The sequence below is a fragment of the Podarcis muralis genome, chromosome 2 (genome assembly GCF_964188315.1).
Source record: "Podarcis muralis chromosome 2, rPodMur119.hap1.1, whole genome shotgun sequence".
In the NCBI taxonomy this organism is placed as follows: domain Eukaryota; kingdom Metazoa; phylum Chordata; class Lepidosauria; order Squamata; family Lacertidae; genus Podarcis; species Podarcis muralis.
In genome coordinates, this window is record NC_135656.1 from 62,410,601 (window position 1) to 62,437,193 (window position 26,593).

The 26,593-nt window shown below is 43.9% G+C and overlaps 1 protein-coding gene across 1 annotated transcript; it reads right to left on the reverse strand.

The window, feature by feature from the left end:
• Nucleotides 1-279: 279 nt before the first annotated feature.
• On the reverse strand, nt 280-20,983 carry CD74 (CD74 molecule). The gene is made up of 9 exons (XM_028718282.2): nt 20,739-20,983; nt 14,062-14,237; nt 13,013-13,089; nt 11,340-11,402; nt 9,016-9,111; nt 8,226-8,295; nt 4,367-4,558; nt 2,693-2,778; nt 280-1,643 (listed from the first exon to the last, which is right to left on the reverse strand). Exons 1-8 carry the CDS (start codon nt 20,801-20,803, stop codon nt 2,702-2,704), a joined length of 816 nt encoding a protein of 271 aa, XP_028574115.2. The 5' UTR covers nt 20,804-20,983; the 3' UTR covers nt 280-1,643; nt 2,693-2,701.
• Nucleotides 20,984-26,593: the final 5,610 nt, after the last annotated feature.

The following is a 26,593-nucleotide window of genomic DNA, read 5'->3' on the forward strand; positions in this document are numbered from 1 at the left end:
CACATGTGTGTTATTTGGAAACTGAAAATGTGTAAATCTCTTGGCTGCAGCTAAACAATTTTGAAGGATTTGGTCAGCTGCGCACAGCTGTCATGTTGTGTTGAACCGGCTCATGTCTTTGTGGTTTGTTTCGTTCTTAGAGAGAGCCAAGCTTCCAGCCCTCGTGGTTTTCACAGGAAGGTTTATGGAAATGTATGTTCCGTTTCTCTCCCTTTGGTTGTTAACCAGTTAATTGGAGTCTTCTCTCAGTCATCCACCTCTATGGACAAGAGCCCTGTATTAGTAGGTTATCTTTTATTTTTTTTAACTTTACAAAGACTTACAGTTAAAATCATCTTTGAGTTCACTAATAAAGCAGTGATCATATATTCAAAGGGTATAATTAGTATGTCATAAGCGTGGGTGCTCGTCTATCAACTATCACTAATATATATCCACTCTGCTGGCTTGCTTGTGTAATTGAAGAAACATTCACTTATATTTGCTTTGGATGCGGGAGAAGCCTGTTCTTTGCCTAGATTTATATAGCCTTACCTACAATTCCAGTATTCTCTTGCTAGAAACTCTACTAAAGAAAGTTCTAGGGCTATGCTAGCAAATGCAAAGGGTACACAACCAACTCCATAGGGTACAGCATTTGGGGTTTCAGGATTCACAACTATATTTAAACCTTACATAAGGTAATGCCTCCATTCCTCTAGACCACCAGGACCCTGATTCCCATCAGCCCCAGCTAGCATGACTCAGGATGACAGCAGTTCATACCCATGTATGTAAAGAACACTCGATAATTTCCCTTTAAAGAAGCACAAACTCAGGGCAAAAAGGAGAAACGTTTGGCAAACCCTCACCACGATCAACTCCTGCTTGGAAACCTATGTCCCCATTGTGGAAGGACGTGTGGATCCAGAACTGGGCTCCACAGTCACTTACAGCCTCACTGTTAAGACTGTGTTCATGGAAGGCATCCATACTCGGCTACGGGTGATCACCAAAGAACAAATAAATGAAGGGTTCAGTAGAAATCTACCTCTTGTAAGACTTATCTAAAATCGGGGGGAATCCAGTGGGGAAAGAGTAAGGTGAATTAAACATAGAGTAATAAACCTTTGAATAATATATTTGGAAAACAATTTTATATTCTCTCCCCCCCACCCCCATTTGAGGGAAACAGATATTTCATTGCAGAAGATGTGCTCACTGTCTCAGAATCCTATTGTTATTCACATACATTCAGTAAATGTTCCCCTATTCATGGAGCCTGATTAGCCACAAGAATCACTGCAGGGTTTATTCGGGGGGGGGGGGGGGAGATCCTCTCTGCATGAGCTGAATAATTGAGGAAAACATCACCCTTTCTTGCTTGAAGCATTTTGCTGCTAAAGCTGTGGTTGTACAAGGGTTACTTCTCTAAAAAGGTAATTCAGGGCTCGGCTCAGCAGGCTATTATATTTAATCAACCTACTTTTCCCTCCTCCATTAAGGATAATGCTTAAGCCTAGGAATTTGAGAAGTGGTTGCGGCTAACATAATTCAGGAAATCAATACAGAAGCAAAAAAACGAGAGCAAACTGGAGAAGATAAGCTGGGCTTCTTGAGCTGATGCAGCTGGTGCTACTGCCTGCCCTGTTTGCTTGGCATTCCTAAAGAAAGAAGAGAATGAGAAAGGTGCATTAGAAGTCAAGCCCCAGAAATGTTTCCTAGTAATAGAGGCAGAAATTGATGGAAAGTACACAAAAAGCCAACCCACACAAAACTTGTGTTGTTCTCCCCCTTAAAGTTAATGGTGCCTTTAATTGTTAGGCCTTGAGGTGGGGAGGTATCCTAATTTGGCTTGTATACCTATCGTTCTCCACATGCACAAAACCCACTCTGCCTTTGACACCTAGAGAATATCTGTATTTCAGGCTTTAAAAAAAGATAAGCAGAGGCTGGATGTGCCACTACCTGCACATAGAAGGCCTTGGCAACTGCAGGAACTGTGTGGCCCATTCAATCTGTAAGGTAAAGGGACCCCTGACCATTAGGTCCAGTCGTGGCCGACTCTGGGGTTGTGGTGCTCATCTCGCTTTATTGGCTGAGGGAGCCGGCATACAGTTTCTGGGTCATGTGGCCAGCATGACTAAGCCGCTTCTGGTGAACCAGAGCAGCACACGGAAACACCATTTACCTTCCCGCCCGAGCGGTACCTATTTATCTACTTGCACTTTGACGTGGTTTTGAACTGCTAGGTTGGCAAGAGCTGGGACCAAGCAACGGGAGCTCACCCTGTTGCAGGGATTCAAACCGCTGACCTGATCGGCAAGTCCTAGGCTCTGTGGTTTAACCCACAGCGCCACCCGCGTCCCTATTCAATCTGTACAGACTGTTTAAAAAAGGCACCCAAGTTTAAAAACAAAGTACTTGGCTTGCTCTCTTGTGTATGAACTCCTAGGCTCTCCTGAACTAAGCCAGCTTCTTTCAGGGAGGATAAGGTGATCAATGGCTCCTGCCATGATGACTGTATGCTCCCTCTAGGATCAGAGTCACCATGCCTCTGATTTGCCAGTCACTGGGAACAACAGAGAGAGTGCTATGATCCTCATCTCCTGCTTGTGGGCTCCCTATGGACATCAGGTTGGCCACTATGGGGGTAAAACAATGGTGGGCTTAGATAGGTCTTTGGTTTGAGCCAGCAAAATTCTTAAGTTACCTCAATCATTTAGTCACTGAAGCTCAGCTGAGAAGCTGTCACATTCTCAGTATCACCTGCTGTCACGTTCACCAGTTGCCCTTTTCCTGGAAAAGGGAGGAAGAGAGAGAGATTAGCACTTTCCAATGCCCTAAGATGTCCTCTTCTTTCCACATCACGTTTAGGATGCTTCCTACCAGTTTGTGCTTTCTCATGTTCAGCCAGCAGCACAATTGTTTGTTTTTCATCTATCTTAATATTATTTTTAGTAATACACAAAATTATTAACATTTGGCCAAATTATTTTCCACTGCCTGTAGAGAGAAAGGTCATTTGAAATCTGACAAATGGGCACTGAACGATTTGTATCTTTAGTCCATTCAACAACACAAAGTTGTGTACTTAATGGCAAGTGGGTTATATTGGTTTTATGGTTTTTGAGAGGCACTATCCCTCTGGATGCAAGTTGAATGGAATCACCATTAGGGAGATGGCTGTTCTACTCAGATTCTACTTAGGCATCTGGTTGGCCTCTCTGAGAACAGGGTGCTGGGCTAGATCTGCCATTGGCCTCATCCAGCAGAGTTCTTACGATTTAAGTTTTTTCCTGCATAGGCTGTGACTAATTCCAATAATTTTTTTCTGGTTTTTTTTTTTTTTTTCATTTGACTAATTCCAAGTTTTGTTTTGTTTCTTGAGAATGTGTTAGATTGGCATAATGATAATGACACAAATGAAGATATTGGGTTTTCTGAGATTTCTATGCGCTGTAAGGTCATAATGTTTTAAATGATTTGCCATGGCTGTTGCATTTGCTTGTTACATTTGGAAAAAGCTTACTCAGGGGCAGATATCAGGTAGAAATCTGAAGCGCAAAGATAGGGGAAACTTCCTTAACTGTTCACAACAGTCTTCTCACTTTCTTGATGTGGGTGGTGGTGGTGGTAAGAGAATGACATAAGTTCAGTAAGAGAATGGTAAGAGAATGACAAGGTAAGAGAATGTAAGTGGTAAGAGAATGACGTAAGTTCATCAAGCAAGACTAAGTGCAACTAACAAGGCTATTTTTTCACATCAAGTTGCCTCGTAATATTGACCAAACACCATTCCCATGGTGAAGCCACAAGGAACATAAGGCACACCCATGCAGAAATCAAAGTGGGTTTATCTTCCAGGCAAGGAAAAACAATGTGAATTTGGCAGCAACAAGTATTGGCTCCACAACCAGATGACCCAAATTCTGCCACCAAAGTATTTTGTGCAAAATTGCTCTAACTGCACTGCCTATGTAATAAGAGCTTCTTAGGGAAGTCTGGCATGGTGGATGTGGAAAGTAGTCGACGTGGTTCACACACAGTTGTGTTGCGACTCTTGGGAATCGCAGCACCCCAGCCCACCCTGCCTGTATGTCCCCAAAAACTCCAATGCCTGACTTCATCTCTTCTATTTAGAAAAAGGAAAGAACACTGCTACAGCTGCAACAATGGCTGTTGCACTGCAAACACTTTGGCTGTGTTTAGGACTCAAGTCCAGGTCGGGGTGGGGGTGGGGGGGAGAGACTCATTAGCTCCTAGGACTTGGGCCATTAAGATGTTGCTCCCTAACTCTAGATAATCCAGTTTACTCAAGAATATAAAGGACATCTGCTTGCTTATTAACTCCTTTCCCCCTTGATAGGAAACAGAAGCTCTTTACCAGTGCAGTCCAGTGGCCCACGGACTTTAGTAGTGCCCTCAACCATGGTGCCATTTTTGTAGACGCACCAGCAAAAGCCAGTGCTACCATGGCATTGCTTAGGCAGATAGTCGCCATTTTCATCGCACTTGGCACAGAATCTTCCCAGGTGGACACCCCGACCACATTCTTCTGTCTGGCACCTGGTTTTCACTTTAAACAAAACAAACACATAAATTTCAGTGTGCACAGTTGACTGCCAGCTGCTAGCACTGCCCTTTGATGCAACTGTAAGTAACTACAACTGAACAGCTCCCTTGCCTTGCTTGAGACACATGGCTAAGTTCAGAGGTAAAGCTTTCCCTGCACCACAGCACTTCAGGTGGTAAGATGGCACCAATCGCTTAAATGCTCCCCGCTTATAGAAAAATAGCACAGCTGGAAGCATTCCCCAACTCCACAGAAGCAGCTTTGAAACTGAAAGTCCAGAAGAAGCAATCCTTTTTGGTTTGGCTGAATGTATCAACTGCCTCCTAATATGAGAAGAGGCTGTTTCATTGTGGCTGCACCATGGGAAAGTAAAGGGGGGATGTGAGGAAAGAATTGCTTTTTGTAACAATATGCCCGTTTAATTAGGACAGCTATTTTATTGGGATGGCTCCCAGGGAACCCATTTAGCCTAATGAGAGCAAATGCTAATGAGTACTGCTTAATGGAGGCAGTATTAATATAAATTCTGCTAATGGGAATGTGTCCGACCACTGCTGAGTGGCTAATTGGTATGAAAATCTCGGCTGCGGGCTTTTATTTCAGAAACAGCTGAAATCACAGAAGGAGGAATCATTCTTTTTTTAAGCATTGCATGGGTGCCCAAATTTGGGACAGGAAAGTGGTTGACCATGTCGGTGTCCAAATTCAAGACTGTGTGTCATTAATAAGGCTCTCCCTCTCTCTGTGTGTGACTGCTAAAATTATTTCAGTAGGGTTTCCTTTTCCTTTTAAAAAAAGTATTTGAAGTGGGCCTTAATTCAAACAACAGGTCTTCTTTCATCATGGGTGCATCATTTAGCTTAGATAATTGCAGTTTCAAATGAATTGCTCTTTGCCAATCACTCTTCCCAGGGGCAGACCATGTTTTGCTTCTGCTGTGATGAGCGAAAAGAGGCTTTTTAAAAACCAGTGGTTCTGCAACATGAAGACCTCATTCATTGAATTGCAAGTCAGCAGAGAGCTCCCTTTTGCAGCCACTGTTTCCTTTGAAGAGACAGCAAGTGGCTTTGGGCTCAAGCTGTGCTCTACATCAAGCATATTTCAGTAGTAAAATGGTCAGTATCACAACATGTCGAAACAGGTTTTTCACATCTTCTGCCAAGGAAGACATTCATTTTTGCTGTTTTCATTATTAGGTCCCTCAGTGTAGAACAGCAGCCAAGGCAATGCAGAATTGGTTTAAAATGTAACAAACAACTGTACAGTATAAAGATGTTCCATACCTAGACAGAAGTTGTTGGAAGGCCTCTCTGAAATCCAGAGCTGCAGTGCCACTCTTGAGAGTGCCCTACTCTTGGCCCCATGAGTTTTCAATTGAGATAAAGAAGGAAACCTCACCCCAAAAAACCAAGGTCTCCACAGCAGATCTCTTAGGACACAGAAGCTAGTAGACTGGGCAGTGTTCCTGCAGATAGACCATCCATATGGAAGCCAGCAACTAAACAAGGCCCAGAAGCTAAGGGAGGTGAGCCAACAGAAGTCAAATATGTTTCCATGTTTTGAGTACAAGGCAAAGTTAAGCACTTTTAAGTTGCGCTGATCCTACGTCCTATGCCTCAATCCTATACACACTCACCTGGCAATAAGTCTGACCGAGCACCCTGGGATTTACTTCTGAAGAGGCATATACAGGATTATCGTATTAAGCACATTCCCAGGTCTTCCAGTCACAAGATTCATACTGGAAGGGACTTGGAGAGCACACAGCAGCTCACTGGGGACCCGGTGCTGTTCATGCATGCCCTCCTTTGTGGCATCCACAGGATGCCATCTTCATCAAAATGCCATTCCGTGATCTCTGGATCAAACACCAACTGGATGCTGCACAGAAGTTGCATGCGTGAGCAGTGTCTAGTGAACAGTAAACAGCCGTGTGGAATCGCTCTTCGAGTGCTTAGATTTGCCGCTGAAAATAGGTGGTCCTGGCCAAGGAATTGCACCCAGGTGGGCAACGCTTTCTGGCAGCACCTTTCAGCAGCCTCCTTCAGCAGCAACGTTCTGAAATACGTTGTAGGGCTAAACCTTTGTGCTTTGCGTAGAAAGGCCAAGAAATAGTGAATGAACTGCAGCTGGAAGTGAGAATCCTGGGCTTGGGTGGTCTTTGTGCTAAGGGTGAGCAGTCTTCCCCCCCCCCCAGCCCAAAGCTTGCCAGGTTAATTGGAGCTACAAGGCTTTCGCCAACTAATTACTAGATTTACACTTGCAAATGAACTCCAGCTGGGGGAGCATTGCCTGTGAGTGGCTCTCACACCCTGGCTTGCTTGAGGCTAGTGGGGCTGGATCCACACCCTGGCTTGCTTGAGGCTAGTGGGGCTGGATCCAACCAACTGTGGGAGTTCTCAGGTTAATGCAAATTCGCTGCTTCCCTCCCATCATTTCAGCCCCCTGTGCCCCTGAAAAGCTGAATGAGATGTAGGATGGGGAACTGCAGGTGAAGAGGGAAGTCTGCAGAAATTGCAGGTGCCCCCTTGTATGAGAGGAAGGGCCTTCCACTCACATCCTTCAGATCCAAACCAATGCAAGGGACATGGAGCCGCCGGTACAAAGAGCAACACTGTGCTGAGTTCTCCTCCATAGGCACACCTGTAACAGTTTCTAGCCACTTTGTGTCGTGATGTCTTCGTGCTGTGCATTACAGTGGTACCTTGGTTTATGAACTTAATCCTTTCAAGAAGTCTGTTCTTAAACCAAGGTGTGCTTTCCCATAGCAGCGGGGGACTCAATTTACAAATGGAACACACTCAACAGGAAGCGAAACATATTCTGCTTCCAAGGCAAACTAAAACACCTACTTCCAGGTTTGCAGCGTTCCAAGTTGTTCATAAACTAAGCTGTTCTTAAGTTGGGGCTGTGTGGAAACACATGATGATGTATCACTGGTTAAGTGATGCTCTGCATTCAGGCCCAGCGCAAGCAATTGCCCAGGACAGGCACTGGCCAAGGACCCTATAGGCCCAGAAGGACCCCCCACCAGGCCCAATCCTGTTGTGCTGCCTTGCCACCTTCTTCACTGGACCTCTGGAAAGCCGTTTTAATGGTGGATGGGTGGTTGTGCTGCTTTTGAATGGGAGCCAAGCTCTGCTCCTATCCATGATGCCTAACTGCCATTTTTATTTACCCACAATATAAGGCCCCAGACCATACATCTATAAAACCACCCACCACTGGTGGTGGTGTCGTTACCATGAAAGAAAAAGGCACAGCTGCATTGGAAGGGTGTTTGGGGGGGCATGGTGGCACCATGTTGCGGGCTCCATAAATTCTGGTGCCAGTCCTGTCTATGTTCCAAAATAGAGAGGGGGAACTCCACACAGGGCTATCATTTTCAGCAGTAGCTCAACATCCTGTATAATATCTCCTTCCACCCCCAAGTCATCAGCATACATTAACATTAGTCTTCTGGCATGCAGCAGAGCCCTTTCAGTCCCTCATACAGAAATGTACTGATTCTAGTACATTGGGATTTTGTTTCACATGATTTCCTGCATCTCTTTAGGATCTGAAGCTGCAGCAAAATGGAAGGTTTTCTGTTGTGTTGTGATTTGAGCCCTTCAGAGAATTTGCATCCATCACCCTTAGAATTCCTTTCAGTGCTACAGTCCTTGCATACCTTGTTCAGCTGGAATCTCATTCTTGGCCATTTGGAAGAGCAGCCACTTGTGCATCCAGGTTTCAAAAGACTGCAAAAGATCAAATGCAGTTAATAAAAGGCATCCCTATCCACAAATAAATAAATGTAAGTTAACAACTGTATAATTGCCAAATGATGAGAAGTCCACCATATGTTTCACTGCTGGGTGAACGCCACTGTACACTGCAGGAAAGGGCTTTGATATAGTTCAGCCAATTTTAACTACACTAATAAACCTGAGGCTTTGTTGGCATAATTAACAGAGGTCCGGCGCTGCGGTCCCTTCACGGAAGAACTCCCTGCTGTTAGTTCCCAAACATAATTCCTAGAATCTCAGGCATTTAGCAAGTTTAACTGAGGCCTATTTTAAATCCCACACATGAACAACTCAAAACACTAGATAGCAGTCGAGCAAACTAGGAAGCATTGCAAGTGACAATGATACTTGTACTCTTTTCCTGAGCACAAGAGGGGAAGGACTAGGATCCCTTCCAAAGTCTTAGATTCCAACAAGAATAAGTCCCAAGGCAAATAAAATTAACAGGGTAGAGAGCTTCTAGGGCATGTGACTCAATCTCAGGGCCATGGGTTCGAGCCTCACATTGGGTGAAATATTCCTGCATTGCAGGGGGCTGGCTAGGCGATCCTCGTGGTCCCTTCCAACTCTATGATCTGTTAAATGAGATATTGCCTATCCATTGTGACACCGTGTTCTCTTCAGGACGGGGAGGAGCGGGGAGAGGATTCTGTGAAAGATGGCAGCACTTACCTTCCAGTCCTCAAAATCCAAGCGGTTCTTCAGAGTATTCATATTTTCCATGAAGCTCTTTTTCAGTTCAGGAAATTTTATGAGAGGGTTTGATTGCTGTAGGGAGGAACATGTTAACAAACGTTATGTAAGGAAAGTAAGTCTGCTGGAGGCCCAGAAAGAGATCACCTAGCAAAGCAAGACTTTGCTCAAAGGATTGGGTCAGGACTGGCGGCATGTGAAATACCAACTCCATCTCATGAATTCAACCAGATACAGTGATGGGGAGGTCCAACCAGAGAGCATGGCAGCAGACGCATCTGTAGGAGTTGAGTCACCAGCACAGTCTTCTAAGGCAGGCTGCTGGTTTAAAGTGCAAAAGGTACAGGTGGGAGGGACTGCTGAACTATCTCTGCTCCCCCCCCCCCACCTTTTCATCCTAAAGCTGCCTCCCTCAACTGCTCCTCACTGCCTTGGAGAGCTCAAAGTTTGGATGCAAATCCTTTTAAGAAGAAAACAGCCACAGCAGAATGATTTCAAAGGGAACATACAAACAGAGAGGAGGACTTCTCTCCTGTCCTTGGGTCCTTTCAAGCCACAAGCCAACTGATTAGCTTTTTCGCTGGCATAGCTTTTGCATATTCTGGTGGCTGTTTTGGAACAGTTAAATTTGTTTATGTCAATAGTTGTATTATTGGGTTTAATTATTTTTGGGTTATAGTGTTTTGCTGCCAATTTCCTAAATACCTTGAGTTTCTTTGGGACATTGGGCAGGGCATGGGTTTTGGGGAGGAAAATACAAAGAAATAAGCAAGCAAGTGCATGCAGTGAGAAGCTGAGGTAAAAATAAAAGCCTTTGCTTTCCCTAAAATTTAATGACAATTATTCACAGCATGTAGCACAAACTCCCACTGTCTGAATGTTTATCTAAACTCCCTATTATCTAATCCATCTTTGTCTGCATAGCCCCATATTACGAGTATGCCAATTTATCTAAGTTTCTCATTTAACAGATGCCTGCCATGCCGCCCTCCGAGGTCATTTGGTGTCATGAACTGGCAGGATGATGGGGATTCTGATGAGGTGTGTAGCTGGGGCTGGGACACACTGGGGCAAGAAGGGGATGAGGAAGGAAGTACTCACAGAGTGATGGGGAATAGCAAGGAGCCAGACTTGCAGGACCCATCACCAGAGCCAGAGGGGCCCCTGTCTCCATGAACATGGTGGGCTCTGTGGCTTAGGGGGCAGCAGGAGGGGTGCTCTAGGAGGCTGAGGCACGCAAAGGTCCACAGTCCAGCTCACTAGCTGGCCAGGTGGGGCTCGCTAGCTCTGGGAGGAGGGATGTGATTCCTCAGCAGGAGTGAGCTTGGAACAGGTGAGGGTCACATGCCTCATCAAGCCCAGATGCTGCAATCAGCATGCAGAGTATAAAAGGGAAGCAGAGCTGAGGTGTTTTATCTGCTCAGCTGCCCATATTCATTGCCTTGGATGCTCCTGGACCTCTGCGGGACTGTGCTTTGGGTTTGGCTCTGGACTGTATCCTGACTGCTGGACTTGACTACTTGGAATGACCCTGGACTGCGTTTCCTGATCTTTGGACTTCATATGGATTGACATATTGGGCTTTGAACTTGGCATACTGACCAGGTAGGCCAGGGGTTCAGGACACTTGGCAGATTTAATTGGTACAGTAGTGCCTTCTTTGGGTGCAGGAAAGTTTCCAAAGTGTATATGTAGTTCCGAACCTGTGCGTTATTCACGGTTAATGTTATGACACTTAGGCTACAGTCTTTGGATCTAAAGAGGTATAGGCACATGGGAAAGAAAGGCATAGGTTGCTGCACTTGTGCCTTGCTGCTTTTCATGCTGAAGAAATAACCAACTATTCAATCTAGCAGTACTAACTGGTGCACTAAAAGCAAGGGAACCCATGTGCCTGTCCACCCTTCCCTCATTTGGATCCCTGCATAAATGCCGTATCCCCAATCCTTCCCGGGAACACAAACACACCTGTCAGATACTGTGGTTGGAAAACAAATAATATGTTAGTGATTTTTAGGAACATAAAGAATATCTTGTTCTGTGCTATGAGTTGCAGCCAACAAAGTTGTGCCTGTGCATCCTCTACCTCCCTCTTCAAATCTGCCCCAGTGGGTTGGGTGGCCCACAGGAAGAGGAGTGCTAGAGGGTGTTCCATCGAGTAAGTGGAAGTTATTGGGCTAACAGGATGACTTCGCGGGATTCAGCCCTAGGCCTCCAGCAGCTGAGTCTGTAGCCGCAAACTTGAGTACTCTCCATCTAAGACAAGCAAAACTGTTTCACAGGCAAAGAGACGAGGCTCTTACCATGAGTAGACGTTTGATCTGGTCTTCAGTGCTATTGGTCAGCTTCATTTTATCCTCTGGAGACTGTAGAAGAGACGACAACAAAGAAGTTGAAATATCGTAATAGATCTAGGATTCCAGAGTCTGTTAGTGAATGGTAGAAATTAATAAATGGTAATATTTAGATAATATGAAGGGAAATGCAAGCTACAGAACTGTGCCAGACATGGGTTAGCTTATGCAAGCCAGTCTGCTGCAGCCAGCTAAGTGCAGAGTCATTGAGAAACAATGGGGAGTCAGGTGCTGGGCCATTTAGGACAATTGGCAATGCACAAAGCCATCCTTCCTCCCCCCCCCCATGCCCCAGGAGTGGGCAAAGACAGGAGATTTGGGAGGTTACCAAGGTGATCGAGGCATGATATCACAGGAAAAATTGTCCTTTTGAAATCTAAAGGTGTTCTGGGAACAAGGAAAAAGTAGGAATGGATGGCATTGGATGGAGAAGGCTGCACCGAGAGACCAGGAGCCATGACTGCCTGGGCGTAGCCAGGATTTATGTTACGGGGGCAGGCTTTATCTTGGGGGGCAGAACTGAGCTATCTGTGACACGATTGGTCGGTTAAGTATTTTATTTACTTACTTGATTGGGATGGTAGTTGCCCCCACCCACCCCCTTGGCTATGCCCATGCATGACTGACTGCTGCTTTGAACCCCAAAGCTATGAGAGAGGCAATGAGAAACACTCTTGGGGTGTCCTGTTCTGCACCCCCTCCATTGAAGACTCCAGGTGTAAATATGTGTATGATAAACCTTATTTCTTAAAGACGCTAGCCTCCACTGTGCCACGGTTTTCCCAACAGAAACACAGCCCTAGGTGAGTGCCTAGAACACCCCTGGAATCTTGCTACCGCTTGGCATAGATTGGGGGTGGCATGCAACTTTTGTCACACTTGCCCAATCCCACAGAGCAGACTACACAAACAGCTCTTCCCTGTCTTCACACACCGCAACATATACAATGGACTTACTTACACCCAGGTCTCTTTGAACTCAACGTGAAAATTTAGTTGCAACTTTTTTTGTTGACTTAAAGGGAAACAACATGGAATGAACTTCAATCGGGATCCAAACCATTAGTATGAACTTCCTCCCAAGGGTTCTGGGGTGTCCCTAAACCAGCTTTGGCACCATTCCCTGGTTGCCGCCACCTCTAGGGAACGTTGGCAAGGAAGGCTAATTTCCTGGCAAACCATTCCTGCATACTGCAAGGTGACCAAATAAGAACAGAGAACAGAGCTGGCCTAATAGGCTGTCAGCTTCACTCATGTCACATTGACTCATGTCAAGTTGAGCCAACTCACTCTCCCTGCTCTGAAGCTGCTGTTTCAAATGGAATCTCTCTACACAGCTTAATTTGAGGCAGGACCTGTCAGTTTCAAGAGCCTAACGTTTATTTCCAACACTGGTATAAGGTCTAGGTGCTGGGAGCATTGCAATACTAGCCAGGAGTGGTTGTTTTTGTATTGGCAGACTGGTTGGAAAGGAAAGGCCCCAGAAGACAGAGTGAATGTCTCCCCCCCCCCATCCATACCTATCCCCTGCAAGTTGTATGGATGAAAAGGAGAGGTTCCGAGGCAGCAGGCAACCCTAACACCACCCCGCCCTGTGCTAGTTAAGCAATTGTCATCTTTACCTCTTCATCTGGGTCCCTCATGACCATAGGCATAATGTTGGCCATTGCCATCCTCTTCTGGTTAACTGCCTTGGGAGCTGCAGGAGAAAAGAGTGGTGCAATTAAACATGTAGGGGGATTTTTAAAAAAGTGGTCTCCCCCAAGGATATTCCTCTTATACAGATGAGTCAAACATACAAGAGTACAAATTATATTGCACAGAGAGTTCATGACTTCAATCAAGGTGTCTGAGCTGGACTCAAAAGTGGAAACGTATACTTGTCGTCGTCCCCCCCCCACTAGCAAACATCCCCCCCCATCTCATTTTAGAAACAGCTTTCCAAACTCTACGCCTGGGAGGGAAATCCCTCGAAACTGTCCAAAGGCTCAGATAGCTTTTTGTAAAAAAGGATTATTCAAACTAATGGAGGACACCATGCTGCCACCGAGCTATACCCCTTCGCATATCCAAATATATTACGAAGGGCTCTTGCAGAACTGACAACACTAACATACTCATCCACGCTAACTACAGGGTGCACAACCTTGCCCAAGTTGTACCGTGTCAGACTTCAGGGGCAGAATGCTTCTTTTCATGTTTTTATAAATTGTAAATTGATATAAACTGTCAATGTACAATATATAACAGTCATGAAAGCAACTCAAGAGCAGAATATAAACTGAAGCTATAAAACTCACAATATGCATGACTAAACCTGATCAGAACAGGGTGACTGCACCCCAGATTAAAATGTCAGCATTCCGAAATCTGTAGATCTGTTTTCCTTTCTTTGGGAGGAGGGGTGGGATATAAATTTAATAAATATAGTAAACTATCATCTGGTCTGTCTATCTAAGCAGACAAGAGATGGCTATTTGGATACAAGTGCATAAACAGCTGACAGACCCAGGCTCAGTCCCTTCAGCTCCGATTTGCACAATTAACACACAAAAAATGAGAAATGTTTTAAGAATTCAGAATGCTTGCAAATATATCATGGTTAAACTTAAAGGCTAGACAGTGTAGGAGTGGGGGAGAGGGCAGGAAGAGGAAGAAGGAAGCTACTAACCATGAGGGAGATTGTTGGCCAGCGACTGCAGTTTCAGCTCAGTGGCGGTCTTGGTTACTTTGGAAATCTGGGTGTTGTGCTGATACACAAAGTAGCCAGTCACTGCCTGGCCCGCAATAAGCAAGGCTATCAGGATGGAAAAGGCAGCATAGACAGGTTTACGGCTGGAAGAACCCCTGCAAGATATAAAAGATGTCCAGGTTGAGAGCTTATTTTCTTAGAACAGGTTTGGATTCACCTGCATGCAAATTACCAAGGCACGGAATATCTCTGGCTTGTAACACAAACAGAATGCTTTGACTTGGTTAACTAAGGGCTAAATTAGGTGAAAGGGGTTTATTAAAAGTTTCTTTAATAAACAACAACCATAGAAAAGGAGGGAAAGTGGAGTTGGGCCATGGTAATAAGAGTTACACACACACAATTTTCCTGATCAAAAGTATCCAGTTCCAAAGCTTACATTTGCACTACATGGCAATACATGTGTGTGCCTTTATATTTTCTTACATGGGTCAAAATGTAGCTGGGAGAAGGGATCTAAATTGTGGGGATAGTACAGAAGGGGAAAACTGATAAACCTTCACACTTGCCACCTCTCCTTCCTCCCACATAGCTTCTTTAAACTTCCTTTTTTAGTGTGGGAAATCTGATCCTGGATCTCTTGCCATCTTTGGTCCTAAGGTATGATTCTGAAGACTTGAGGTTACTCAGCTTATCAGAGATTCCTCAAGTGAGACGCTTAGTGAATGGTAGACAAGCTTCCTTACAGACAACTTGACCATCACTACTGGTGGTCTTCTAAACTGCATAATGGCAAGTGATCATTGGCCATGTTGGCTAGGCATAATGAGAGTTGCAGCACCACTGGAGGGCACCACATTGGCTACGCTGTCAGTTAAGGCTCTGAGGAGTCACATCCTTCCCCAAAACACAGTCTGGAAATCAGTTATCCAGTTAACTTTTTAAATAGAAGAGTTCTACACAATTTAAGATTAATTCCTGAGTGCAAGATAGAGACAGGATGCGCTCAACATCTGCTTATCAGGATTCTCCCCTTGGTTCCACCAGGACCGCAATTCCCTTTTTACAGTTCCTTTTCCCCAAGCTACTCATACAGTATTTAACAGTCCTTCACCCTGATGGAAAACACCGTGGGGGAAATTCCCAAGCTGTAGCCAGTCATGATCTGTTCTGCTTGTCACCTCACTTGTTGCTAGGCAGACAGAACGTGAAAAGTAAGAAATGTTTGGAGATCTAATGCCATAGGCTTTAATGCAGTAAAAGCTGTATGATTGCAATAATTATACAAGTGTGTGTGTGTGTGTGTGTGTGTGTGTGTGTGTGTGTGTAATTAGAATCATAGAACTGTTGAGTTTGAAGGGACCCCAAGGGTCATCTAGTACAACCCACTGCAGGAATTCTCTCTCTCTCCCCCCCCCCCACTCTTGCAGCCTGTAGATTGCATCAGAATAAAAGTGTTTTCACTTGTATCACATAATCAGTGCCTTTTTTTCTGGGGGGACGCAGGGGTACACATACCCCTAAACGTTTTGTGAATCTTTGTACTTTTGTCCATTTACTGTATTTTTCCTGATTTGAACTATAAAACGGTTGTTTTCTTGAGTCAAAATGAGAATACCCCTAAACATTTTTAAAGGAAAAAAAGCACTGTGCATAATTATGATTAGTCATCACAACAGTGGGGCTCAGAGAAACCTCCCCGCACCCACATTCAAATAATACATGGACTAGCCCAGGGGTCTGCAACCTTTAAGACAAAAAGAGGCACTTGGACCCATTTCCGAAGGGGAAAAAAACCTGGGAGCCGCAAAACCATTGCGACATTTAAAGCATGCACGCCGCTGCCCTCCGATCTGACAGTGGGCGGGAAGGTGATGTCAGGACGGTGCGTGACTAACGCACGCACTGCCCCCATGCGACGTCACAGCCAGTACAGCGCCCGCCACAGTGGGGAGTGTCGGGGCACACAATGCGCCTCCTCCCCTCGCTAGTATCCGTCCCGGAGCCGCGGCAAAGGTGTAAAAGAGCCACATGCGGCTCCGGAGCCGCGGGTTGCAGACCCCTGGACTAGCCCATGGATACATGGATATGCCAAGTGGCCACAGATCTCCTTGTGTGCGTATGAAGGGATTCTGCATGCATACCAGTACAGGAATGTAGATCTCTTGTGCATTAGCAGTGGAGCAGGGGGTTCCCTAAGCCAATCCAGCCCACCCCTTACATGGAGGAGCTCAATGCAAGTAAGTCAGGAGGCACACTGAAGCTGCTATGAGCCTCATTGATTTTTGATTCTTTTTTTAAGTATGATTTTATTAATGGGGTAAGTAGCAATTTGGGTGGGGTGGGGGAAGTTCATTGGGGAAATAGTGAAAGGGGAAAGGGATAATTCTTTTCCATATGCTGTGGTTCCATATTGGATGTATCTCTCGATGTCCCCTTTCCCCTCCCCACAGCTACATTTTAAAGAGATGGAGACACATTTAGGTATGTCTGTTGTAATGTGAAGTTTGACCTTCAGTTACATCAATAATTCTCCCTGTATTTATTAGGGCTGTCACCAGATTAAAGATACCTTGACAGTTGATCAATCATAGGCGTTTTACTCAGTCGAGTAAATTCGCATTAATCTGCACATGAATAAAGCAACTTTAACATACACAACAAAGTGTTCTCTTTCAAATGGTGCATGCATGTGTTATGTGCGGCAGATACCCCCTGAGAAATACTCATTTCTGTGATTAAAAGGAGAATGATGCCATTTTTTTAAAAAAAGAAAAAGGTTTATTTGCTTTAAAATGAAACACAAATGCAGATATTTCCAACTGAATTATCATATAACCAAAAACACAAACACAGTTAAATATAAATCAATCATTTGCAACATTTCAGATAAATAACTAACATTTTGAAAATATGTTCTAGTGCCAAGAATCAACAAATGTTTAGTAGTTCTAAATACGTTTGTTATGCTTCTCTTCTACCTTTTCTACAACAAGCAAGCTTTGCGATAATGGCATATTACCGTAATCTCTTCTAAACTACTGCCTGTCGCACACATTGTTTTGTGAGTACTTTTATTAACAACAATTAACTTTTAGAAAGAGTACTTAATCACTCACAGCAGCTTATTATTCAATCAGAAGAATTATAATTCTACTAAACATTGAAGTCCTATTATTTATGTCCCCTGTCATGTACATTCAAGACTTAAAAACCCTAGCTAAATTCATCCGCTTTAAATGTTCTAGATCTGATTCAGAGAGGAATGTAATGCTTGTTGCTTTAAAAAAAAATCCATCTCCAGTACAGTTTAGCGCCATGTAAATCATCCTGTAGGACAAAAAGGTTGCTATAATGTTTTAAGTATGGATATTAACTTTCTGAACACCCTTCTCCCTAGTAACAAGTGACATCATCATATCTCTATTATTTGATTGGCTTTGGCTGTTCAGTAATTCCCCAAAATGGTCACTGTTGTTAAAAAATCATTATTCGCCATATAAAAATGAAAAGAAAAGGAACCTGAGAACATGACATGCATTTCTTAGTGTGCCTCCATTTTGTAGGTGTGGTGCAGGGGTTAGAGAGGTTGGCTTGCATGTGAAAACCCAGGTTCAAATCAAGCTTACTAGGTCTTTTTTCAGCTCTTTAACCCAGACAATTTTATGGGGTTGTTATGATGCTAAAATGTTGTATTTTGGAGTTTCTTGAGGGAAACAAGTAACACAGTAACTGCATGTGTAGGAAAAGGGAAAGCAGTTGCATTCCATTTCCTCCTCCCTCAGAAGTAAAGTAGCTTTTCGGGCCAGGGGGAAAAAAGTAAGTGGGGGTAGGAACAGATCCCCACACCAAAAAAATACTTAGTGGTGGCTAAGAAAACCAGGATTTTGTTTTTTGTTTTAATGGAAGAGATGTTTGGATTGGCTGTTTAATATTAGCAATGGGACTGAATATTATGCTAAACAGAAATTCTTAATCCTATTTGCAGAATACATGGTGTTTACAAAAATCTAAATTGAATCCTGAAATACAGTGCAAGGGGGGGCTGTTTTATATTAATACTCTCAATAATCAATATTATTTTAGAAACAGTTCCCAATTCTTTACAGCACCTGCTTAATCTACCAGAAGGTACAGTGTGATGCAGCAAACAAACAAACAAACAAACAAACAAACCCTAAAGGCTGCATCAACAGAAGTGAAGAGTCATCATCAAGGAAAGTCATAGTCCAGCTCTATTCTGCCTTGGTCAGACCACACCAGGAATACTGTGTCCAGTTCAGTGTGCCACAACTTAAGATGGATATCGCACAGTGCTATTTTTATATAAAAAAAGGTGGTGGAACTCACCATGAACACCTCCCTTGTTCTCTTACAACGGCAATGATGCCCACCTGAGAGGTGCCAGAACTCAAAAAAAGCCCTGGATATTGACAAGCTGGAACATGAGGAGGGTGACCAAGATAATAAAGGGTCTGGAAACCAAGCCTTATGAGGAATGGTTGAAGGGGTTGAAAATGTTTGCCTGGTAAAAAAGTGGCGATTAAGAGGAGATAACCTTCTTCAAATATCTAAAGGGCTGTCATATGAAAGATGGAGCAAGCTTGTTTTCTCCTGCTCCGGAGGCTAGGACCCAAACCAATGGCTTCAAGTTACAAGAAAGAAGATTTTGACTAAACACCAGGAAGAACTTTCTAGCAGTAAGAGCTGCTTGATAGTGGAAAGGACTCTCTTGGGACTTGGGGGGGGGCAGGCTTTATGTTGGGGGGGGGGGAAGAACCTCAGTTAGTGAAGTATTTTGTATTGATTTACTTGATTTAGGGCGGCAGCTGCCCCTTCCTGCCCCCTCTTGGCTACGCCCATGCCCTGGGAGGCTGTGGACTTTCATTCCTTGGAGATTTTTAAGCAGCGGTTGGATGCAACCTTTCCCTTTTCTTGCGAGGAATCCTATTCGGAATAAGGGAATTTCCCTTAGAAAAGGGGAAACGTTGACAGCTATGATTGAATGACCAGCTATCAGGCATTATTTAGTTGAGATTCCTGCATTACAGGGGTTGGTACCTCGGGGTACCTTTCAACTGTACAATTCTGTGATTCTATAATTCTATGAAACAGTGAAATTCTAATAGTTATACTCTGTCATGTAAATTCAAGTGTAGACAGCCCAAGCTGAAGTTACTCGCTTTAAATGTGATCTGATTCATAAGCAGAATATAATGCTTGTTGCTTTAAAAATAAAAATCCATCTCCAGTATAGTTTAGCTCCATATAACTCAACATGCGGGACAGAAAGTCTGCTATAATGTTAAAGTATGGATCTTAATTTTCTGGACACCTTTCTCCCTAGCAACAAGTGACATCACCATGTCTCTATTATCTGATTGGCTTTGGCTGTTTGGTTTGGCAGGAACTGCCTATTGCCAGCGTCGCAGCAGTGTAATCCCCCAAAATGGTCACCGTTGTTAAGAAATCATTATTCGCCATGTATTAATAAAAAGACAAGAAACCTGAAAGCGTGACATACAAAATGGAGGCACACTAAGAAAAGTAAGTGTGGTGCAAGGGCTAGAGAGGTTGGTTTGCGTGTGGAAACCCAGGCACAAATCCTTACTAAACAATCAAGCTCACACTCTGATATTTTTTTACTTTCCATTTCCTCCTCCCTCAAAAGTAAAATAGCCTTTCCAGCAGGATATAAAGGTAAGAAAGAAAGAACACATCCCCTCCCCTGAAATGCTTAATGGTGGCTGGTAAATACAAAAGTTCCAAAGAATTGTTATAAAAAATAGGGCTGAGACTATATAAAACATACCAATCGCCCCTTATTTGGAGAGGTGCAGGCAAGAATAAAAGTTAGAGCATCAATTGCACCAAACTTTTCCTTTCAGTTACGAAAAACAGCCCAACACTAACTGTGGCAGAACTAACTGTAGCAAAGGTCTGCAATTCAGCATGAGGAGAAATATAAAGTAGCTTTGTTCGAACCTCACTGGTTTGCAAACAAACAGGAGTCATTTCTGCAACGCAATCCTATTCCCAAGTCTCACTCTGTACAAAGGGGCTTACTCCCAGGTAAATGCGTACAGGTTTGCAGCTTCAGTTAATTCCACCCCCCCCCCCCAATTTAGGCCACCAATTTCCCCCCCCTGTTTTAGCCTTTCATTTTAGAGGGATTGAAAGCAGAGTACCATACCTTACCATAACTTTCTGCCCACATAGTTGGGACCTGCTGGCAGTTACACAGAAAGTACACACAGTTACACTACCTCTTGGTCTGCTACAACATCATGAGTAACACAAGGTGCCACCCTACCACCATCGAAAAGAAAAGAAAAGAAAGATGCAAAATGTCCAAGACCAGTCCATTTATTTTGGTACCTGAGACAGAAAATCCTGCAAACACCTTCCCACCTCCCCAGCGATAAAAATATAATACACATTAAATACCTTTCAATATGATGCCTCTTCATGATATTTAAAGCCTACTGATTGAGGCAGCTGTCACACTTTGCCTAATGGTGGGGCTGGCACTGCCAGGCTGCCTTTCTAGGGGGCAGACAGTTTACAGTGGGAAACCTTGATGCTTATTTACCCCATACAAATTATTAAAAGTGCAAGGTAGTGGGGGGAAAGAACACACATGCAATCATATATACCTTTCTGGCACTGGAGCAGAGCCAGTGTATGTATTGGGGAGAAGGTCGTTCCTGTCATCTTCCATGGTGCTGTCTCTTTTGATGTTCTTCTTGGTGGCTGCAAGTTAAGATGTTCTGCCTGGGACCAGCAAGGGCTCTATAAAGGCTGTTGCACTCCTCAGAAGCTTCTAGAAGCACAGAAATGGGAAGTGAAAGTTGCAGGACCTAAAGAATTGGAAAAACCCTTCAAGTCCTTCCTCCACCCCCACCAGTACCAACACACAGGTCGTAAGCAAATTATCCCAGCTTTAACTTTTTTAAAAAATCTCATTGGCTACTCAAATGACATCACCGGTTGTCAGGTAGAGTTCTGCAGCTTTTCGTGCTACCACATAGACTGTGCGTTTTGAGAACACTGTAACATTGCTCAAGGCTCTCTCATGGCACGGTTTATTCAAATAAAGTAACTTTTTGTTCTTTGGAGAGAGATTTTACTTCAGATTGGGCTTTGGAGGGGAGATTTGGAAAGTGCATGTGGTGAATCTTTACTGGTGCATATTTATGAGGCAATATGCCACAATATAGTAAGTTGTGATGAACAATACTGTTTTTATGTGGGGGTGTAAAAGCTAGATTAAAATCTTCCCTGAAACAGTGAGACGCAAGGAGTGAAGATCATATACTGCCAACTTTTATTAACTCATTTGCAACCAAACAAGAACAAAAACCACCACCTAAATTTAAAACACCACAGCCGAGAACTCCCAGTTCCAACATTCAATAGCAGGACCTGTGTCATTACCCCATGAGAAACAGAGAACAAATGAAAGTCCCCAGTTTTTCTTCTCTCATAGGTGGAAATAGTGAGCAGGCTTCGGAAATGTACCAGCCAGTCCCAATGTAAATGTCAAGTTTAGACTAAAGAAAAAAGACTGCAGAGATTGGGTATTTTTGCGTTAATCATCTTCCTAGACAGTGATGCCATATACTGCCATATATTGAATTCAGTATAACCAAATAACAAGGGCATGATAAAGGGTCCACAGGGGTAACCAGGTCAGCCTGTTGCAACAAATTCCTATGGCACATTACACTTTAATGCAATAGGGCCAGCTTTGTCAAGTGTATTAAGTGGTGTTGTCCTCAGTCAGCATATTCCAATGAAGAAAAATGGGAGCAGTATTGTAAAGTTGGGCCAGCATTGCAAGAGAGATGCAATGTCCAATGCTAACAAGGCCTGTTGAAAACATGTTAAGATCCAAACCATTTTCCTTTCCCCCAAGTGATACCAGCACTAGGGATTACAGACCCTCCAAGTGTCCCTATTTTCTAGGGACATCCTGATTTAGAGAAGCTGTTCAGGTTTCTGATTTGATCCCAGAATGTCCTGCTTTTACTTAGGTTGCCTCTATTTTCATCACATAAATGTTGGAGGGTATGGAGTTATCCAGCCCCTGAGCCATCTGAAGGCAATCCTGTATAGGCAAGTTTTTTTTAAAAAATGTTTAATGTTCTATTATGTTTTTATGTATGTTGGAAACTGCCCAGAGTGGCTTGGGGAACACAGTAAGATGTGTGGGGTATAAATAGTAAAATTATCATTATGGAATGGGACGTCCCTATTTTCATCAGAGAAATGTTGGAGGCTATGGGAGTAAGTGCCATGAACTGGCAGGAGTTCAGAGAGCAGGAAGTCAAATGGGGGGGGGGGCGTAAGCTGGGGGTGGAAAAGGAGAGGTTGGTGTAGGAAGTACTCATGGGGTAACAGAGGATGACAAGGGGATGGGGGCCAGTGAGCAGGAAGTCAAACAGCGGGACCCCTTGCCAGAGCCAGAGGAACCCCTGCCCCCATGAACATGGTGGATCCTGAGGCGTAACAAACAGTGGGCAGGGCACTCCAGGAAGCAGAGGGCCTATAAACCAGCTCACCAGCTGGCCAGGTGGGGCCTGGATCACAAGGAGGCTTGTGATTCCTCAACTGGAACAAGCTGAGAGCAGGTGAGGATGAAGCCCAGATGCTACAACCAGCAGGCACATTATAAGAAGACAGCAGAGCTTACGTGCCATGTCTGCTCAACTGCCGTGAAGAACCTGGTCTTGTGCTCTCCTGGACCGCCACAGGTTTCTACTTTGGGCTTTGATTGACCCTGAACTTCGTTTCCTGACCTTCGGCCTTTGACTTTGGATCTTGGCCTGTAGACTTTGTAGCTGCTGATTGACCCTTGGATTTTGGACTCAGTCTTGGCATGCTGTCTGGCTGCTGAATCAGCCAGGGGATCAGGACAATAAGTCACACTTGCTCAGCTAGAACCTTTCACTGGATCATGTTTACATTGGACAGTCACTGCACTGAAATGGGGCCTGCCTCTCCCTTGTGGTGCTGGGCCCTAACATATGTCAACCAGATGCCCTCCAGATGTTTTGGACTCCATCTCCCATCAGCCCCAGCCAGGTTTGATTGGTGAGGTCTAGTTCAAAACATCTTGTGGGTACCATGCTCATTACCAGTGTTAACTGATTTATTACAAGACCTTTGTAGACTGGAGTCCACATTAGCAGATAAATCCTCTACATTCAGCTAGTGTCTTTAACTAGGTTTGAAAGTATGTTGGCGACTAGGGGATCATATTGGAGATTTCCAGACACTGAAGGGTAAAACTTCAGTGCTTGCATATCAGCTTGCATCATCACATGACCAGCAAAAGCCAAATAATGCAAAATAAGCAAAGATATGCTTGATTTGTACAACAGATGTAGCTCAGACATTTGAGCTTCTCTTGGTACAGAACTGATTTTGTAAACAAATCCCCAAATACTTTCATCTCTAAAATAACACATTACTTGTTGCGTGGCTTCTTCTTGCATCCTGTGATGTGCAACTCTCTCATCCGTAACAGTGATATTAGGTCACAAGCACTCTTGACAAGAATATCTGTAGAGCAGTGTTACATGTAGTTTTAATGAAATTGGGTGAGTAGGAAGAGAGGGACAGGGTGAGTCAACCTTCCACCTACAATACCTTTGGTATTCATCTCCTGCCCCCTCCACCCCCCAGCTTATGAAACTAGACGTGCAAACATTGTGGTGTGAACACACTCCACAATGGCACACACATGCCTGTACTCTGAAGTGAAGTGGCATCACCACTGTCATGGGGGATTGATTGATTGATTGATTGATTGATTGATTGATTGAATGAATGCTTGCTTGCTTTCCCTGGTTTGGTCCCCAAGTAGGAAATGGGAAAAACCATTGTCTGAAGCCCCAGAGAGCCACTGCCAGTCTGTGTAGACAATAAGAACATAAGAGCCTGCTGGGTGAGTCCAATGGCCCATCTAGTCCAGCATCCTGTTCTCACAGGATGCCTGTGGGAAACCAGCAAGCAGGATTCGAGCACATGAATCCTTCAAGATCAAAAGGAAATAGTTCTGCCCTGTAACAATCCTGTGCTGAAGGTGTACAAGAATATACATTCTTTTTATTTGTCTAGCTACTTCTGGTGGAAATTTTAGTAGCTTACCTCTTTTTAAAAACGACCTTTTTGCTTAGGAAGCATTGGAACACAACTGCTAAACAAGCTACTGCTCTCTCATAACAAAGGCAGAAGTACAGCTTGAGCCTTTTGTGAAGCATTTTCTACCTAGCAACTCTAAACATCAGGAAGTAGCCAATTTCTGATTGGCTAGAATACTGGTTATCATTTCCCCTTTTCTATTTCTTAGGTTTCCACATAAAACCACAAAAGAAAATGAGGAAGAAAGTATTTATTTCCAAGTTTCTTTTCCACGAAATGATGCACAAAAAGAGATCACGAAAATGGAAGACATTTGTTAGCAGTCATTAATCTGGGGACCAGATGAATAAAGGCTGGTAGGCAGAATGAGGATTTTGGGTTTCATGAAAAAGCTTATTTTGTTGGCATCTGTCTGTCTCAAGAGACAATGTTGTGTGCTTCAGGGGACGAAGTCAAACTGCTGCATTAGCAGCACTCAAGTGACCTCTCTGGGCTGCAAGCCTGAGCAGTGTGTGTGAGGTTGTGGGCTGCCCAGACCACTCTCTTGACCTCGCTGATGTGGACCAAAGGAAAGCAGAGCAATACATCTGACACCAGCTTGGCTGCAGTTGTCAGGAGGTGGCATACAATGTGCCACCCAACCACCTTAGGGGCTCCACTCCATGCTTATGTAGGGTTTACTCCAGGCTTCCTCAACCTCGGCCCTCCATGTTTTGAGACTACAATTCCCATCATCCCTGACCACTGGTCCTGCTAACTAGGGATCATGGGAGTTGTAGGCCAAAAACATCTGGAGGGCTGAGGAAGCCTGGTTTACTCCTTAGCCTTTTCTTCTCCCAATGATGTCCCACAAAACAGTGGAGCCATTTATTTATTATTGCATTATTAATACCAAGGAGATAAGCATTGCTTCAAGTGTCAAAATAACTTGACTGCCCTTAGGTACAGGGCAGAAGCTCAATTTGGAGAGAAGGCGGTGCCATTTACTGTACTGCTTCAGGCAGTAAAATGTTTTGGGCTTGCTCTGAGAATACACTTTTGCCCCTTGCATATTCTCATCAGCCTAAATACATAAGTATTTAGCTCAGCTACATGCAAGGTCCTGTGACATTTTATGTATCCTTTCTCTGAGTCAGGAAGAAACTAGCCTGCCACCAAAACCATGTTGCGGAACCAAAACCTGTTTTGAAGAAAACACTTAAAACACTAGAACTGTACAGCCCATAACATAAAAAGGGAAATAACCCAAGGCAGAGGGTCCAAAATGCCAATAGCTCCTTTCTGCTTTTACAGGCCATTTGGTTATCAATAACATTGTTGCTACAACTTGGACACAGTTGGTATCCAGAAAAGGTCCAGCATTCATTTGGCATGATGGAACTAGAGAGACTATTGAACCAGGCATGGCCTGACTGAAATAATAATGTAATAATTTATTATTTATACCCCGTCCATCTGGCTGGGTTTTCCCAGCCACTCTGGGCAGCTCCCAACAGATTAAAAGAACGCTAAAACATCAAACATTTAAAACTTCCCTAAGTAACGCTGCAACAATTTTAAAATACTATTTTCTAAGTTCTTGCTCTGAAAGCCTCCATCTTCAGACACCAAGGGGTAGTAGCCTGAGATATGCCCTATTCTACAGTGGCTCCTGGCCTGTGGAGCACCAATCCTAACTTTTGATGTAAAGTTAAAACTTATTTGCCTGGGATTTTAATTAAGTTTAATTTTAGTACCATGATTTATTTTTTAAAAACAAAACCCTGCTGCTTTCTCGTTTCATGCCTGTTTATATTAATGCAATTAGTTTCTGAACAGTTTTGTGCCTGTTTTAGTGGAAGCTGCCTTGTGAATTTTTAGCAAAATTAAAAGAGACAGGATATAAATAAAGGTAAAGGTAAAGGGACCCCTGACCATTAGGTCCAGTCGTGGCCGACTCTGGGGTTGTGCGCTCATCTCACTCTATAGGCCGAGGGAGCCGGCGTACAGCTTCCGGGTCATGTGGCCAGCATGACTAAGCCGCTTCTGGCGAACCAGAGCAGCGCACGGAAACGCCGTAGGATATAAATAAGTGCAGTGTTAATAAGAAAGTGAGCTATGACAAAGTCCTTATTTTGGCTGGTGCTCATTCCAGCACTATTTAAACCAACCCTGTGGAGAATTTGCACAGGTAAACACTTCTTCTCCCTAGTTCTTGACAAAAAGACAAAGACTGCAATGCTATCTACTTACATGGGAGTAAATGTCATTGAAAGCATTGAGTTACTTCTGAGAAAACAAGCTTGGGATTTCTGTGCGGCAATAATGCAATGTAAATGAAAATTCTCAATTCAGATCCACAGCTCTACCATGGTAAATCTAT

Coding starts and splice junctions, on each gene's coding strand:
- CD74 (XM_028718282.2), bottom strand. CDS start 20,803: ATGGAAGATGACAGGAACGACCTTCTCCCCAATACATACACTGGCTCT. Junction 4,559..8,225: donor TGAGATTCCAGCTGAACAAG/GTATGCAAGGAC, acceptor TTTTGTTTAAAG/TGAAAACCAGGTGCCAGACA. Junction 2,779..4,366: donor TGGGCCACTGGACTGCACTG/GTAAAGAGCTTC, acceptor TCCCTTTTCCAG/GAAAAGGGCAACTGGTGAAC.